General features: G+C 30.1%; 1 protein-coding gene across 4 annotated transcripts; it reads right to left on the bottom strand.

The window, feature by feature from the left end:
* Nucleotides 1-3,109: 3,109 nt before the first annotated feature.
* On the bottom strand, nucleotides 3,110-14,487 carry LOC112688448 (repressed by EFG1 protein 1-like). Of its 4 annotated transcripts, none has more exons than XM_025561625.1 (6): nucleotides 14,219-14,487; nucleotides 13,278-14,095; nucleotides 7,470-7,613; nucleotides 4,086-4,215; nucleotides 3,725-3,884; nucleotides 3,110-3,667 (listed from the first exon to the last, which is right to left on the bottom strand). In XM_025561625.1, the coding sequence occupies exons 2-6, from the start codon at nucleotides 13,614-13,616 to the stop codon at nucleotides 3,130-3,132; spliced, it is 1,311 nt and encodes a 436-aa protein (XP_025417410.1). In that variant the 5' UTR covers nucleotides 13,617-14,095; nucleotides 14,219-14,487; the 3' UTR covers nucleotides 3,110-3,129. The 4 variants fall into 4 exon arrangements, with proteins under 4 accessions (XP_025417410.1, XP_025417411.1, XP_025417412.1 ...); XM_025561627.1 differs by having other exon boundaries at nucleotides 3,383-3,667; nucleotides 3,795-3,884; nucleotides 14,219-14,478; XM_025561629.1 differs by having other exon boundaries at nucleotides 3,496-3,667; nucleotides 3,739-3,884.
* Between the last annotated feature and the right edge of the window lie 3,254 nt (nucleotides 14,488-17,741).

The following is a 17,741-nucleotide window of genomic DNA, read 5'->3' as shown; positions in this document are numbered from 1 at the left end:
ATCTATTCTTACATTTAAATATAATGTACTGCTATATATTTAATAATTATTACAGTATTAATTGAATTATATTATTTATATGATTTAACAAAACATCTATTTTCTTGAAGTCAATCCAATATCATGTTAAGATAATTGTCCGTTATAAAAATCAAATAATATATTATAATTTTAATAATTATTATACTATAATATTATAATCAATAAATAAATGTATTCTTACTAATTAAATATTATACACGGAATTGTAATGTATATATATTATAAGTACATGACAACTGAAGTAAAATTAAACGCAAATAATAACAAAATGAAGTTCTGAATACTTAGATTAATTTCTAAATTACAATTAAATAAGAAAAATTGTAATTTAATTAATGAACATGTTTATATGTACCTAAATATTAAAAAGTATAATATAATTTATAGAAAAAAAGATTATTATATTTATATTTAAATTTTCAACTAGTTAAGTCAGAGACAAACATAATACATCAGTGTCAATAAAACTTCTATATTCGAATAAAATAATAATACTTTTACATTAGCTTTGATTAACCTATATTTGTAAAAAACTTGAAAATCTTTCCCGATTTTTCTTCTCGAAGTGCTTGTTTCATCACAAGTGGGTTTCCTAAAATTTTTCTGAAACTGCTAAATTTAGACCATTCTATTAAGTGTTTTGTGGTAATTTTTTTGTTACAGAACTCGGAGATTAGATGCTTTTCTTTGGTTATAAGATATATATGTATTAAACGAGAGTGTCCAATACGAACTTGTAATAACTACTCCTTCGTGTCTAGTTGTGGAAGGGGAAGTTAATTTGAAAATGTTGAGATAAATACGTGAAAATATTTAGTTGATGACCTCAAATGTTGAAGCCTTATTAATTTGATAATGTTATAATAATAATAACACTTTTAATACGCTTTATTCTATTTTAATACTCTGAAATAAAAATAATTTTGAATAATTTGATTTATATTCAAACGATTATATACTAGTTATTAACTGGAAATGTATGTGTTATTTAATATTTATTACTCAAATGCAGTGCGTTAGTATACATCTAGTATAGTATAAGAAATATATAATAATATTTCATCATGCCATGAAACTACTCGTATATTGACATTGTTAAAAAAAGATCACTGATCTACTTTTGAAACGTATTTATTAATTTATTAATTTAATTTTCATTTTGATAATATTTATTAAAACGAAAGTTCGTTGAACAAAGAATCAAACGAATTAGATGATTATTTTCTAAATGCTATGTGTATGGCTACAACGCAAGAGTGAAATTTTAATATTTTAATCGAATTTAAGTCAATATTCGTTAAAATGTAATGCATTAAAAGTTTCTAATTAAATACTAAGTAATAAGAGTGTGATCTAGAAGTGGTGATGAGACGAGGTTGTCAGTAAAATGTTGTTTTTGTTTACATATTTTGCGTAAACATTAAAATATAATCGTTGTGTCGAGAATTAGGTAAAATTATGAATCGAATGGCACGGTTAAATTTTAAGAATGTATCAATTTAGCTTGTTTTAAAATTAAATTGACATTATTCAGTATCTCGTTCGACAACTTTGAACACGCCATTTTCATGTAGAGAGCCAATTTGATGTAATACCAATCAGTCGCATATTAGTAATATATTAAACAATATGATACATGGAAAACATTAATCATACACTGTCCACCAATAGTAATAGAAAAATGCACGATTGAAAAGTAATACATATTATTATTATATATAATACCTACGGTTGACATGGTCTACACCGACTTCAATAAGGCCTTCGATCGGGTTAATAACTATGCTATATTATATATACTTGCTCGTTCTGGTCTAGGGGAACCTCTGCTGTCTTAGATTGGCTCATTTATTTCCAATAGGAAGCAAATAGTCAAGATTCATGGTGTTAAATCACCTTCTACTATCGTACCCTCTACTATCTCCCTTGCTCATCTCCCTCTTCGTTAATAGTGCCAACCAAGTATTACAACAATCTCAACTTTTAGCATTTGCTGATGACATAAAATTGTTTCTGCGTATAAATTCAATAAATGATTACGACCTACTTCAGAGTGATTTAAACAGACTGGTGTTCTAGGCTAATACTTAAGGTTTACCATTTAATATTAGTAAATGTCATTCTATGACATTTGGTCGCACAAAAAATCCATTTAAATTTACTTACTTCATCAATAATAACTCCATTTCTTCTGTTAATTGTTCAGTACGTGGTTTAGGATTTATTCTTACTCCTACTCTTAATCCTAATTTACACATTGATAATATATGCTGCAAAGGACTTAAAACACTAGGTTTTATTATGCGTATTTCAGCGTTTTTTAAATTATCAACACCCCTTAAGGCTTTATATTGCGAACTAGTAAGACCTATTCTGGAATACGGTTCAGTCTTTTGGGATCCTAATAGTGTTTCAGCCTCTCTTCAACTTGAAAAAGTTCAAAGAAAATTCTTGAGGTTTGTCAGTTACGTACAAAACATTGATTGCCCCCTCCATAATTACGCTCCTGTATTATCACACTTAAATCTAAGTTCTTTAGCCGACCGTAGGCATGCTGCTAATTTATTATTCCTACAAAATTTACTCAATGGAAAAATTGACTCATCCTCTTTATTAATACAACTTAACTTTAAAGCCCCATCTCGTCTCATGCGTCATTCTGTTCCTTTCCATATCCCAACAACTCAAACAAATTATTCAGTTAACCAACCTTTTCGTTGCATGCAAAAAGCATACTCGGACCCCTTCTTCTCTTTTTATAGGTAAATTGTTATTTTTTTCTTCATTTTTGTCAACTACTCAATAACTGTTTATCATATATTACCCATTTAATTGTATACATTTCAAAATAGTATCATTATTTAAATTGTATTAAAAGCTGTATGGCGTATATTAATTAAATAAATAAATAAATAAATAAATATACAATTTCCGTGTGTACAATAGTTGAATGTTTGAACCAGTCATATAATGATGATTATATAATTATAATAAAATTCGATTAAGTTTTTTTTTTTCATATTAACACGACATATTATTTTATGAACTTGATTGTGTCTTTGCTGTACGTATTAGCCGTGCATTTCATTAGAATTGCGGTGACCAGCAATCAATTTTCGTATTGACACGTGTAAATATTGAAACGAAAATCATCATTGTAAAACCGCATAGACAACAACCTATTGTAATAAAAGCGTCCACACATACATATTGTTGTAATTGATTTTCGTCCAACAGTATCTCGAATATTGCAGTCAATAAAGTCGAATCGGTGAGATGGAAACATAAAATAGTTTTCCGCATTATTGTACGCACCGAATTCAATCTCCAAACGAGCAGCGGAAAAAAGTACAGAATAATAAAAAAAGACCCGGCTACCAGAGAACGGGTATTGTTGGTATATCCGCCCAAACGATCTGTTTTTCTCAGTGTCTCGTGATTATTTCTAATTTTTTTTTGTTTACAGGTAAGAAATATTGATTCATGTGCACGTTGTTGGCATACTGTCCGTTCACGTTGCCTTTCGGATGGTAATTGGCCACTACGATCATCCTGCCCGAACGGCTGCACGCTTTCCCGACGCCCAACTCTTTCGTGTTTGACCAAACGAGTTGCGTGAAAGGACCTGCAAAAGAAAACAAAAATAAAAATAAACCTAAATTGTATGTTATTTCACACTCACATCGACACACATACACACAAACACACTATACACACACAAGTATACATGATAACCGAATTGCGACGATTACCCGAATTTATGTTTGCCGAGTACATTCTCGGGTTCTTCCTTGGCTTATACACTTTTGAAGACGAATACCACTCGCGAACCACATCTTTCCCTGAAATTATTTAAAATAAATCAATGACCTAATAATATATTGAAAAACTCTGAATTTTTGCGATTACTACATAGTATTGATATTTGATTAAAAAACGTAAAGTATCTACAAAGTTTAATATCCAAGATTTATTTTTTCAGACCGTACCACATCTATATTTGTGATGCGATTCCTGAAGTATATAGTATAATTTAGTCTTACCTTCGATTTCGACTGTCCTATCTGTTAGTTTTCTGCAGAATAGATTTTGACCGTAGTTGATTTTGTTTTGATAGGCGAACGTTTCAGTATGTGCCAAATTATTTGCCCAGTTTTGTGCTTCTTCGCACAACTAAAACAATATATTTCTATTTTATTCAAAGACTCAATAAACCATTAAAAGTTTTAAGTACAAAAAAAAATAAAAAATAATAATTTTTAAACTTTCAATGTTAATAAGTTAATATTTTGTTTTTTTGTGAATTAAAAGAGCAAATTTTTTAAGTTGGGTTGTAACTTTATGATAGGACAAGATACAGGGATAGATGAATGGTATTTCAATATCGGTATTTTAAACTTGAAACTAAAAAAAAAAAAAAACAGGTCGAGTGGATCAGTTTATATTTATATATATGGTTTGAAACAGTAAAAGAACCAATTTTCTTAATTAATTCAGTTGAAAACTGAGTTTTAATGCTCTAACATTTATAAGAAAAATATATCTAAATTGTGGGAAAATTTACTTATTTCAGTATCTATATATAGCACAATTTTTATTGTAATACTTCGAAAATACGAAATATATTTAACTAAATAACTAATATCGTTTAATGGCATTATCCAATTTCTTCAAAATTGAATTTTGCAATGCTTATATAAAGTGTTTGAGACTCTTTAGAAAATTAATTTTTTAACCACAGAGGAAATCTTATAAAAGGCTTTTATCCAGTTTCCAATTGAATTTTGTAAAGAATTTTTGCTATAAAAATATAGAGGATTCTTATAATTTTATTCATTTTGTTAGTAGTTTATACTCAAAACATTGTTTTTTTCTTTTTTGTGTTTATATTTAAGCTCAAATCTTTTCACTAATCTGTAAATAGTTAAATGAAGGTTAGGCTATTTTTAATAACTTTTCATCGATTTATCATAATCATAAGGCAAACTGATAATATTATCTACATTAAAGTAACAATCAAATAACATTTTATATTGGAATTCTCTTTTAGTTGTAATAATTGAAGTAATTATTCTGGTCGAAATCATTTACACAAAAAAAAAAAGAAAAAAACAGTAGGGTTTATCAATTATTTTCTCCATTTCATTCAGAATCTACGAAATTTAAGTTATAATTTTATACTGAGGCTCAAATCAAAGACTAAAAATCAAAAATAAATAATAGGTCTCCTATATGGATATAGTGCTAACTTCTACACATTTAGTGTTAACTCCTACACTTAAGTTACAAAAATCTTAATTACTAAATATTTATTAATTACTAAAAATAAATATATTTTACTAAAACATCCTTTATTTTATAATCCAAATAAAAAGAAAATCAGTCTTATTATTTTAAAAATAAGATAAAGCTCAATTACAAAATCATGTAATTATATAATTTTTTTTATGCAATAATGTTATTTAATAATAAAAGTTTTTTACCATTTTTAACTGTACCTAAAATCAATTGTAATTATTATTTTATTATTATTTTACAAAAATACTACTGACGCAAAGAATGGACACAAAATACACACTGATTATACGGCGTAATTTTATACGTTATCGTTTGTCCAAGAATCTTCTATACGATCTCGAAAAAGTACGTCAAAATGACAGGTGTTTATACAAGTATAAATGTCTACTGCACTGAATAAAATGTTCATTATGAATACACACGAATGTATATAATGAACAATGAAACGAATAAAATTAATATTATGAGATATGAGTAAAATACATATTACACCACCTCGATAATGATAGAGCATCATATTATGTGACACAATATTTTTAAGTGTTTGGTGTTTATGTCATCTAGCTTTAACCTCTATCTAAAAAAAAGTCTATGTAGGAGTTTTACCATATTTTATTGACAGGTAAAAAGGATCTGTGTATGGGATTACACTATGTTTTAAATTCAGGTAAAAAGGTCATGTGTGTAGGAGTTTACATGCAGTCAAAGATTAAAATGATTATGCTTCAGTGTATTAAAATAAAATTGTTGTTTTTGTTATTCTTCTTCTTTCCTTCACTTTTCTCACAACTATTTAAGGTCGGCAAACTTTGTCCTAAGCCTTCACTTGTCTAAATTTTCTACATCTCCTACGCACACACCAACAGCCTTCGTATCAATCTCAAACGTATCAAATCATCTCTTTTGTGGTATTTCTCTTCATTTTTTTCTTTCACCGTTAGTTTTCATAAAAACTCTTACTGCATTTTTTTCCTCTCGTCTCATCACAAGCCCAAACCAGCTTGGTCTATTTTCTCTCATCTTGTTCACTATAGTCGCTACATCAATACTACCACTCACATATTCGTTTCTTATTCTATCTTCTCTTGTCACTTCACTCGTTCATCAAAATATTCTCATTTCCACAACACTCATAAAAATACTATATAATCGTTGTTATTTGATAAATATACTATGATGAGCTTATACAACTCTTCAAAAGAAATAGTATAAGCGGTGCTATTATTTAAAAAAAGTTATGTCATGTGAATACTTAAGTTAATATAAATAATTAAAATTAAAAATATAAAAAATGATTTGAAAAGTAATATTCAATTTGAATAATAAATTAATAATAAGTAAGGAGTTCCGCTATGTTAAATAAATGAAGTAATAACTAGGAGATTTGTAAAAAATTTGTTTTTTTTTTTATTGAGTAAAACGGCGTTAAACATAGGCAATTCGAATGTGCGTCCGTGTTGGACGATATCGTTGGTATTCTGCCATTATTTTAACTAAGACATTAATTTTGTAATTAGATATTATCGTTATTACATAGAAATCTGGATGCAATATGATCTTATAATTAGTTTTAATGCTCAAAAGTCGAAAAAAAAAAAATTGAAAACATTTTGGGCAACGTCAAAAATGTAATTAATTATCAATCATAATATATATTAATGAACACTAAATAATAACAATAAATAATAATAATAATAATAATAATAATTATAATAATATATACTTATTTATTTATGGATTTTAATAAGTTTTGAAATAAGTATAAACACTGAAATTTTGATTCAGAAATCAAAAATATCAAATAGTAAAAGTATATAGGTACCGATATTTTTTTCACATTGCACCGCAAATGTTCGTAATTCGATAAAAAATAAAAATTTATATTTTTATTCCAACGTTCTGATTAGAGATAATGTATACATTTCTGCTGCAATTATCGAAAGGTGAGTTGGTCAAAGGGTCACGTGCGATAAATTTCGACCACACAATTAAGTGCATTTATCAAATACCATTCATCGACCTATTGTCAACACTATATAATAATATTATTATAAGGCGGCGTGCAAATTTAATGCACATAGACCGCCGCCGCTGTCACCCATGTACGATGCCCCCACCGATCGACTCACGTGCGCGCTCAATACCAAGTCGGACGAGCGATGAAAGTGCCTGTAGAAGTTGTGCCAAAACAGACAGTCGTTGACAAAATGACTTGGCGTCCAGTTATTGACGAATTTATGATCCCTGTTGTTCCGAATTTTGTTTCCGAGTATCTGCGCAGATGAAAACGATACCGATTGTTAATCACAATTATATTGTGTAATAATTTATCATTATTATTGCAACACGTGTTGGATCGTTTACACTGTAAATTGTCACTTTACGTTCATTTGAAAAATTGAAAAATGTATAATCGCCAAGTGCAAAAAGTAAAAAAGTTCTCGTTTGTTATAAAAAACGATAATACATTGCACCTAATGTTTCCTTTTCTTTTTTTTATTTCTTCGAAGTGACAATGAAGCCTTCCACTGTAGAGTATTCGGGTGGGATTTGGATTTAAATTTTATACAACATTAAGTCATTCGACTTAATGATTTATCACTAAACTCGTATCCTATCACCAGTGAACACTTACGTATGTAATGTTATTGTAACATATTGAATTTCAACGATGGTATAATGCAGGGGTCTCTAAACTTTTTTTATTCAAGGGCCACAAAAAAAATCAAATGCATTTAGTGGTCCAAAAGTTTATTAACACATATAATGTTTAATTTCATGAAAATATAGGTAAATAAATATGTTTACATTTTTTTATAAAATATTGTTTACTTTAAAATATACTTAAATAAAAACAAATATAAATATAAGATAAATAAATTTTTGAAATAATTTTTTTATTAATGAGAATTATGAAATTGATGTTTTTCTGCCAATATTATATGGAATTGAGGTTGTATGTCACTAGTTCCGATTTTCAAAATTGCTTCCAAATGTTTGTCCATCATGGCCGATCTATATTATCTATATTTTGATTTGATGTATTTCATTTTGGAAAAATTTTGTTCACACAAATAAGTTGTAGTAAATACAGAGATATAATCAATAGCAATTTTTTTTTAATTTGGATATTGTATATCTGGTAGAAATTTATTAAAATCAACTAAAGTCTCTTCGCGATGTTATATTTTCAGTGCATCGTTACATTACAAATCAATCATTTCCATTTGAAGTGTAAGAGGTAACTTCTCAATATCACAAAAAACGGATTTTGAAAGATATATATATCTTCAGATTTTACGTCAAAGTCAGAAGAACGTTATTTAAATTTAATTTTAAGTTCAGAAATTATTTTTTGAGCAAATTCGATTGGAAATTGTGTTTTATATTCTTTATTATATATATCGCAAATAAAAAAATGAGTAAAACAATATTTTGAAATTTGTATTTCAAATAAATTTTAAGCTTTTACTAATGTGTAAGTATCGCAAATAAGAACACCTCTACCTTATAATTTGAGATTGAAGTCGTTCATATGTTTTGTGATCGCCTTAGTCCTTTTTTTATTTATTCTGTTCATTAACTCAATAACCAAATGGATCACAAAGGCTAAACTTCTTCTTTTTGCTGATGACATAAAAATCATTCTTAAAATAGACAATCTTAATCAATGTTATATCCTTCAATCTGAACTCGATATTTTTACAAGTTGGGCGAACTCCATTGGTCTTAGCCTTAATATAAACAAATGTCATGTCATGTCGTTTTCTAGACAGCGATCTTCTATTCACCACAACTATTCTCTTAATGACACTTCTCTTAACCGTGTTTCCCTCTATAAAAATCTTGGTATTCATTATAAACCATCATTAAATTTTAAGCACCATATAAATGTCACTGTAGGTAAAGCTTTAAAAGTATTGGGTTTTATTAAACGCAATACTAAACAGTTTTCTTCTGCTCGTTGTCTCTGCACATTATACTTCTCATTAGTACGTTCAATATTAGAATACGGAGTGGTAGTAAGGCATCCCTACTTAGCTAAAGATGAATTAAGACTCGAGCGCGTACAAAATAGTTTTTTTTTTCTTACATTGCCTACATAATGAAGATACCTTACCCTACACATGACTATTCCTTATTACGTAGTACATTGGGAATATCAATGCTGTCAACTCGTCGACAAAATGCTGATGAGCACTTTATAACCTCGCTCCTATTTGGCACCATGGATGCACCCGATCTCCTTTCTAACATAGGTTTTCGTATCTCTTCCTTCTTTTACAGAAATCACTCACTTTTCCAAGTTCCAACTCACAATACATTATGTGGACATAATCAACCCTTGCATAGAATGCTTCGCAATCTAAACCATCTTAATTTTGATTTTAATATGTATTTAAATATAGTTTTATATTATTAAATTAAGGTATTACTTAGTTTATATTATGTTGTGTTTCCATATGTTCTGTTTTTGTGTGTATTTTTACTATTATTATTATATCTATTAATTTTAAACTTATACTCAATCTGTAACTTAAAATTGCCGTTTGGCGTTTATAAATTATAAATAAAATAAATAAATAGATAAAATAATTTCAGTTCATAAATTATTATGATACGTGCCCGCGATAACGATTTTCTGAATTACACATACCTATCTTATATTTTATATATTTTATATATCTATATTTATCTATGCGTCCTATGCGGGCCACGGGCCGGTTAAAACTTTTTCGCGGGCTGTAGTTTAGAGACCCCTGCTATAATGCACATTTGGGATGAGCAAATCAAAGGCCAATTTATAGCGTTTTGAAATCTGGCGGGCCGAAGTAAAAAAAAGCAAAAAATAAAAAATAGTCATTAAAATTGACAAACACCATTTACTTTATATAATTTAATTTAACGAATAAACCAATACAATACTTACCCAATACCTATAGCTATGTTAGCTATGTCAATATACATATATTATATTCATACATTTAATAAATTAGCTACAATTCAGTTATAGAGAAAAACCTAATATATTACGTTCAAAGTGATAAAATGAAATACCGATAAACGGTGAAATGTTATGAAATAATTTGAAAATGGAGCACGGGCCAGATAAAAAATGTACGCGGATCGGATGTGGCTCGCGGAGCACCAGTTGCCCATCCCTGATATATACAATACATGTTAAACTTATAAAGGAAGTCAATGCTAGGTTGGGAAGATATGAGAAAATATTTCATAAGAGCCAGAGGAGGCAATGATATTGACCAGGACTGAAAATAGGTAACGGAGAATAAAAAAGAATAAAAAAGGATTTGTAATACAGACGAGATAGTCTTAAAAGTGGTCATAAACAGTTCCGTTAACTAGCGGTCAGGCAACATAGGCAATTGCCTAGGACCTCAAACTTAAATAAATCCGAAGGCCCACAATTGGTAGAATTCGATTATTTAGGTGTAAAAAATGTTACTGCTTTCGCCTAGGACCTCACAAAAAATTGTGACGATACTGGTCTTAAAGGCCTTGAAAAAAAAAAAATATAATAATAATGTAATAATTATATCACTGGAGTAGACGTAACTGAAATACGCTGCATCGGGGGTGTATCATAGATCATGGTATTTTTCCACCCCTTTTTATGGTGCGTCTGGTGCGTTTTTACCCCGTCGTACATATACATGTATTACCTTCGGTCATGAATACCTACCCAACCCTTCACCCCTATATGAAATATGTACGTACGTATGCAAATTCGACGAGTAACGCAAAGCACGTGTACGTCATACCGTGCGCGTACGTAACGTAACGTGTCGAGGAACTGACGCGTGCGCGCGCTCCGCGTGATTTATCGACTTCAATGTTCCATCTACCCCCTACCCCATGGACCCATGTTCACCGTGACCCGCACCTGCGTACGGTAGATAAGGATAGATTGCGGTAAAACGGATAACGACGAACCACCCGGAGTGTCGTATAATAACACGATTTGGTTAAAGCGGTTCCGACACGCCATCCCTCCGAGACTCGCAACCGCGAGGAACGCGAACACATCGAATCGTTCAGGCCCACTCGAAAACGCTTCCCTAGTGATAGGTATACGAGTTCGATAATTACACTACTGCGGTAGACGAGAATATATAATAACAATGGCCATATCAAATTATATTATTATTCTGCGGGTATAGTTTTTGCTCCTCTGGAGACCTACAACCGCGCAAAATATGAAGTCTTATACTCTGTTAGAGCACGCGATTCCACCGACTACACACAAACTTAATGCATGCTTCTCGTTGATTTACGTGAAAGTATTGAAGTTACAGTATGATTTTATTTATTGTCTGCTCAACGTATTTATATTATCTTCTATTATATAATATATTATATTTTCAAAATGTTCGTTCTTCTTTGTAACACACACAAGTCGTTTATATTGTTTTGTTTTATTACTTATCGACTAACCTATAGCTATTCTAATGAATCATCAATCACCTACAATTAAAATTTTCAAACGAAGTATTTACATATTTATGATTTTCATTCTTCAAAATAAGATAATAGAATAGTTATTTAATATAATGTAAATTAAAATTATCCAATAATATACTTGTTTCAATTATATAAAATCTAAAGTAATGTAAAATATTTTTTTAATTCACAAATAACCTTAAGTTGTGAGTAGTAGAATATTATATAACTACCCCATATATCACGATGGCTTATATAAGATATACATTGTTCATGACATTGAAACGTTTTAATTTATGCAGTGGGCGCGCGATTTTAATGCAAATAAAAGCAATTACTATTTTTAACGTTGCATGACGATGATAAAGATTTTAGGCTAACTTCTTCGAAACGGTTTTGTAAGTAGTTACGAGGAAATAAAAGGTTATTTCTTCTGTTTTATTGTAATTTTCAGAAAACTACAATCATGATAAATTTCTTGTTTTGTACTGAAAACATGCATTTACCCGTTACATAAAATCAATTTGAAATTAGAATTGACCACATCAGAACGGTAGTGTTTGAATTAATATAGTTGAAGATTTTCGAATGCGCATATTAATACGAATGACACACGTGAGAACGAAACGTTTCAACGTAACTCATTGTTTTTCATCGCATTTATAATATTACGTTGAGAATCGGAATAATAATTGGTCCAACTAAAATAGTGTAAATATTATACATAGGTATTGCAATCTAATACATTATGATATACTCATTATCATCACTTTTTCATACCGTTTTGAAAACTAACTCGAGAACGCTTATTTGCTGTACGATATCGAAATAATAATTTATGATTATTATACGGGTAGTTATATTTCACTTGAATTTAGTTACTTGCACACTTTCACGGCGAATTCACATTAATAGACTTTCCGTATTACGTAAATTACATTTTCATTCATTATAATTATTATTATTTTCTTTAACACTTGAGTATTATCAATAGTTGATCGGTGCGAAAATATCGTCTATGATGCTGCTTTTTTTTTTTTTTAATGATTAATTTTGGTGATTTTCCAAGAACCCACGTTTCGAAATCGCAACGTATAGCTGAATCAAAATAAAAATAAAAAAAACACTCAACGACCACTCGGTTACTATAAAGTAGCATTTTAAGAACTGTTCGAGGTAACGATAATAATGTTTGCTTTTCATACGTTATCGTAGGAATACATAATTTGTGTTATACCTTTTGGTTTTTCATAAATGTCTATTCGATGGAAGAAAAATTAAAGAGATCGCAAAATGGAATTTATAAAATATTTCATCGAAAACACGTTCATGGTCGGTACATGGTTGCCGTATTTTGTTTTGTTATATCTACACCGCGTTTTTTTTAGGCGGTTCACCGAGGTTTACGTTTGAACAGGGAACGAATAAATCACGTGACCGTAACCGTAACCGGAAAACGTATTAACCGAACTAACCTTTTGCATTATTCGCGGCAACTGGTCCATCGTGATCTTGGCCCGTGGCGTGGCCGACGACGACGCCTGTCCGCGATTTCCGGCCGTCCACGGTTTGATGGTCTCGCAAGTCTGCACCAGGCACCGGATGTACCGGACGGTCTCGGCGTTCTCCCGGCGCCGATCCGGCGTCCAATAGCGGCCGTTGTGCGCGACCGGCGACGGCCCGGTCCTGATCGCCGGCTGCACGCCCTCCATGGCCAACATTTTCCGGCCCACGTCCACCAGAGCAGCCGAATACCCGGGGTCGGGGGGCGAATTTCCGCCGCCGCTGCCACCGGCCGCTCCTCGAATATTCATAACGGGCCGTCCGTCCGGCCACAACGGTCCGGGTCGTTAAAAGCGGTCGATCGCAGCGATGGTATCCCGACGGTCTTCAGCAGTGCCGGTCGTCGACATTGTTTTCGAATGCGATCTACTCCTAAGTGACGTCCACGCAGAGATGATCCACCGTGAACGTGATCGTCACGCGAGTACACCGGTAAACGAATAACCGTTGGTGATATACGTTGCGATTACAGCGATGTGAACGACTCTCTGCCGTCGACGCGGGTAGCTCGTAAACCAGATGGATGTAAATTGTAAACGTAAACGTTTTCCGCTTTAATCTCTTGATATTATGATGGAAACGCGTGTGCGGCTACAAAAAAACGACTGTCGCAAGTTTAAAGCGCGAACAACCACGTCAAACGTGTACCGTAACAACGTCGGTCGGTACTAATAACGACCACGTCGACTACGGTTTCGTAAGCGGTATGATATGCTACGCTACTGTATGACTGTAAAAAAAATAAATAAATAAATAAATAAAAAATAAAAACCACCCGGGTGGCGGTCAACAATAGATAAGTCAACGAACGTGACAGAAAAAACTTGGCAAACGTACGGATGCGCTCACTTACTTTTCTCCAGCTCTTTCTCATTATTTTCTTTCTTTTAAACGTCAACGAAAACGACGAACACGCATGCAAAAGCCCAGTCGGAACCGATCGGACGCCGGTACGGACCGCACTCGTCCACGTCCGCGACTGACCGGCAAAGTCGTTTACGATGTACGTAACCGCTGTTAGATGGTGTGGCACGCGCGCAGTGTGCCGAAGTTCGAACGCGTGCTAGCCGCTCGCAACGATATAATATCGTGAATATATATATATATATATGCACGTCCGGAGCATTTAAAAAACAAAAAAAAAAAAAATGGTCGACATTAAACAGTGGGGTGGGCTGAACATAAGGGTTAGACCTTACGTGTTTATCCTTTTCCGACCGGGTAGTGTACATAAAGTGCACGCGCACGCACGCGTGTGCACACATACACTCATACGCACGTTAACACAAACAGCTGTTCGACAATCGCGTAAAAATATATATACCTATGTAGTCGTGTAATATATATTTGTGTATATAATATAGAGTCACGTGATTGCGCTTAGGTGTAATTGACTATGTACACAAAAATAAACGTTCAAATATATATATATGGTAGTAAAATCAACGTCGTTTAAAACCGTCCCACCACCGTTACTTATTTCGTTTTTTATAGTTAATATTGTCTAATTGTCTAATTAAAAAAACTGATAAAAACTTTTTATTCCATATTATTTTTTTTTTTTTTTGTTTTTTTTTTTAACTTTACAGCTATATAGGTACAACCCATTTGTAATGTTTAAAACAAATACGTGCGATGCGTATATTATATACGTTATCGTTTGATTCGTGTCTGCGTGCGCATGCAAAATATTACTGTACAAAACGTCAATATTCACTTATTTACTTACATGGGTAGTACTGCATAAATATTGATATTCGATATTAACTACAAAGTTTATAAAGTAAAAACTTGTTTATATTATTTTTGGTATAGTAAATATCGTTTTAAAATTGATGGACTTTAAGTTACACTACAGGTGTAATCTATACCGAGCTTGGAACTACTGAAAATCAAACAGCTACTAATTAATTACATATAATATTTATTAGGCTGAAATATTCTGCATAAAAAATATTATATTATTAATTTTTTTTATTATTATTATATTTTTATCGTATGACCTTTATTGAATGCAATATGATTAAACTATTAAACTGTTACTATTATTAGTAAAAAAAAAAAACAATCAGGCAACTATGCAAACTAGTTAACATAAATATTATTATAATAGTATTTACACAAAATTCATAATCATTGGATTATTGGATAAATATTTTTAAAATTATCTGTTTTTTTTTTTTTTTTTATCATTATTAGAGCCCGAATTTTTATGTAAATGCATATTCATTTATAATTCACTTAGAAATAATATTAATTACAAATTTTGACGTCTCGCCCTATACGGATTCCTATGGATAATTTTTTTTGCATATTTTTTATTTTTGAGTGAAAATAATAATTAATTAGATATTTCCATATAGCTGCGTAAAAATGCAAATTTTATAAATAATTAAAAAATTTTATAACGAAAAAAATGACGAAAATTTAGGTATTGTAGTATAGTAACCTGAGGACTTATCTTATTCTAAATAAACGCTAATAATTTCTTGTGACGTAGAATGAAATTTTAATATAATTAATGTATAAATGTATGCTACATAGAACAATGTAAACAACACGTACAACGTGCTATGTACGACAACCATAAAAGTTTCTATTTTAAAAATGTAAAATCATATTTTGTAGTTCCGTGCTTATTTGGTCAAAAATTAATATTTTTTTTGCTGTTAGTTTTGAATTTATATATTTAATAAATTATTACTTATTCCTTAATTTTTATATAATGGTAAATTGTAATAGTTTATACGATGAAGTACACCTATTAGGAACGATGGTTTTTACACTTAAAAAGAATGTGCATATTTTTGAATTTTCGTGTATATAAATATCTGCATATTCAATAATATTTTTGCATATAAATTCGGGCTTTAATTATTATAATATTATTATTGTATTAATTTCTTGTCTTATTCGTCAAAGTATTTTTTTTTTTTTATATATAAAAAATTAATTTCCCCGTTATTCATCAATAATATTTTGAAATTGTTTTCTTGACATAAAGAAATTATAAATAAAAATTACAAATCAGTCCTATCGTGCTTTCTTTTCAATTATTATCATAATATACATCGCATCATAATAGTGTATTCAAAGCTTGATTTTAAATCATAATAATTTAACATAAGAAGTATAACTATGTAACTGCGATACCTGGTTACACGAATTTAGACAATTTTCAACATCTATATGAGATTTCAGATTTATATGAATATATATTATAATACATGTATACATTAATCAAACTTTTATTCAAATAACATAACATGAGTATATTCGAAAGAATAGTTTGCTATTGTTAAATTTAAATCATGTAAATATATTGTTTTATATAATAAGTGCTAGATATAATTCAAAATATCTATAATCATGTTACAGTGTCATAGCAAGTCTGTATATGATTTATTATTTCTATTACAGTTACAATGTTTTGTTGAGTGCGTATAATTGTGTAAATTAATAATAATTATAAATCGATTATTTCATAATAATTGTATTGTTTTGATATATTAATACGTATTGTGTGACTGTGTGAGAGAGTTACTAAATAAGGTAAATAAAAAAACTTACATTCTTCCAGTCTCACAAAATAATAGTAAAATATACGCTATTGTTGTAGCGTATTGAATATAGGTTGTCAAGTTCAGTTTTTTTCCTTGTGTATTATGAGAGTTAAAAATATGTGTTATTTTACCTATATTTTTCATTAATATAATAGCTACTTATTTTTTTTTTTTTACTACTATTATAATATGTTTTAAGTGGTTATTAATAGCGAAAATGATTTTTTTGGTTTAACAGAAAATTGCTTTTCCAATATAGCTTAAAAGTATACCACAGAATGTGTGTTGGAATGTTATACTGTTTTAACGACGAGTAGTTTAAAACCAATGTATATCCATATTGAAGAGAAATCACTGCAGTTTAATACGAAGTAATGAAAAATTTGATACACGACGAGCAATATTAAAGTAATCTATTAAATGCTTATATGTATGTACAAATAAATCTCAATCGACGATAAATCATTTTGCTATTTTCTGTGCGTGTTTTAAAATAAAAGAAAAATAAAAAGTATAAACGCTGTTTTGAAATACAATTTGTCGCACGTGCTTCAAAAACACGGTCTGTGCATCTATTGACCACATGCGCGACCACACTATTGTACGAAGTGTTAATGGATATCGAAAAAAAAAAAAAAAAAAACTAATAACAAAACAAAAATTGAGCTCGTAATTTTCACGATGTGTATAGTTTACTTTAATAAATAATAATAATAATAATAATAATAATATCGAAAAAATATAAATAGATTATTTACAAATAAATTAACGGAGTAACGATATAAAAATAAAAATAAAATAATAATAATAATA

Source organism: Sipha flava, unplaced genomic scaffold, assembly GCF_003268045.1.
Source record: "Sipha flava isolate LNK unplaced genomic scaffold, YSA_version1 38_pilon_pilon, whole genome shotgun sequence".
Classification (NCBI taxonomy): Eukaryota; Metazoa; Arthropoda; class Insecta; order Hemiptera; family Aphididae; genus Sipha; species Sipha flava.
Note: the sequence above shows the minus strand (reverse complement) of the source record. Positions and strands in the feature narration are given on the sequence as shown.

What these genes read in the sequence shown, in the direction of transcription:
- LOC112688448 (XM_025561625.1), bottom strand. Translation starts at nt 13,616, where the DNA reads ATGAATATTCGAGGAGCGGCCGGTGGCAGCGGCGGCGGAAATTCGCCC. An exon ending in ACTTGGTATTGAGCGCGCAC is followed by an intron (nt 4,216 to 7,469) that starts GTGAGTCGATCG and finishes ATATTGTTTTAG; the next exon opens with TTGTGCGAAGAAGCACAAAA. An exon ending in TTGTGTGTATGTGTGTCGAT is followed by an intron (nt 3,668 to 3,724) that starts GTGAGTGTGAAA and finishes TTTCTTTTGCAG; the next exon opens with GTCCTTTCACGCAACTCGTT.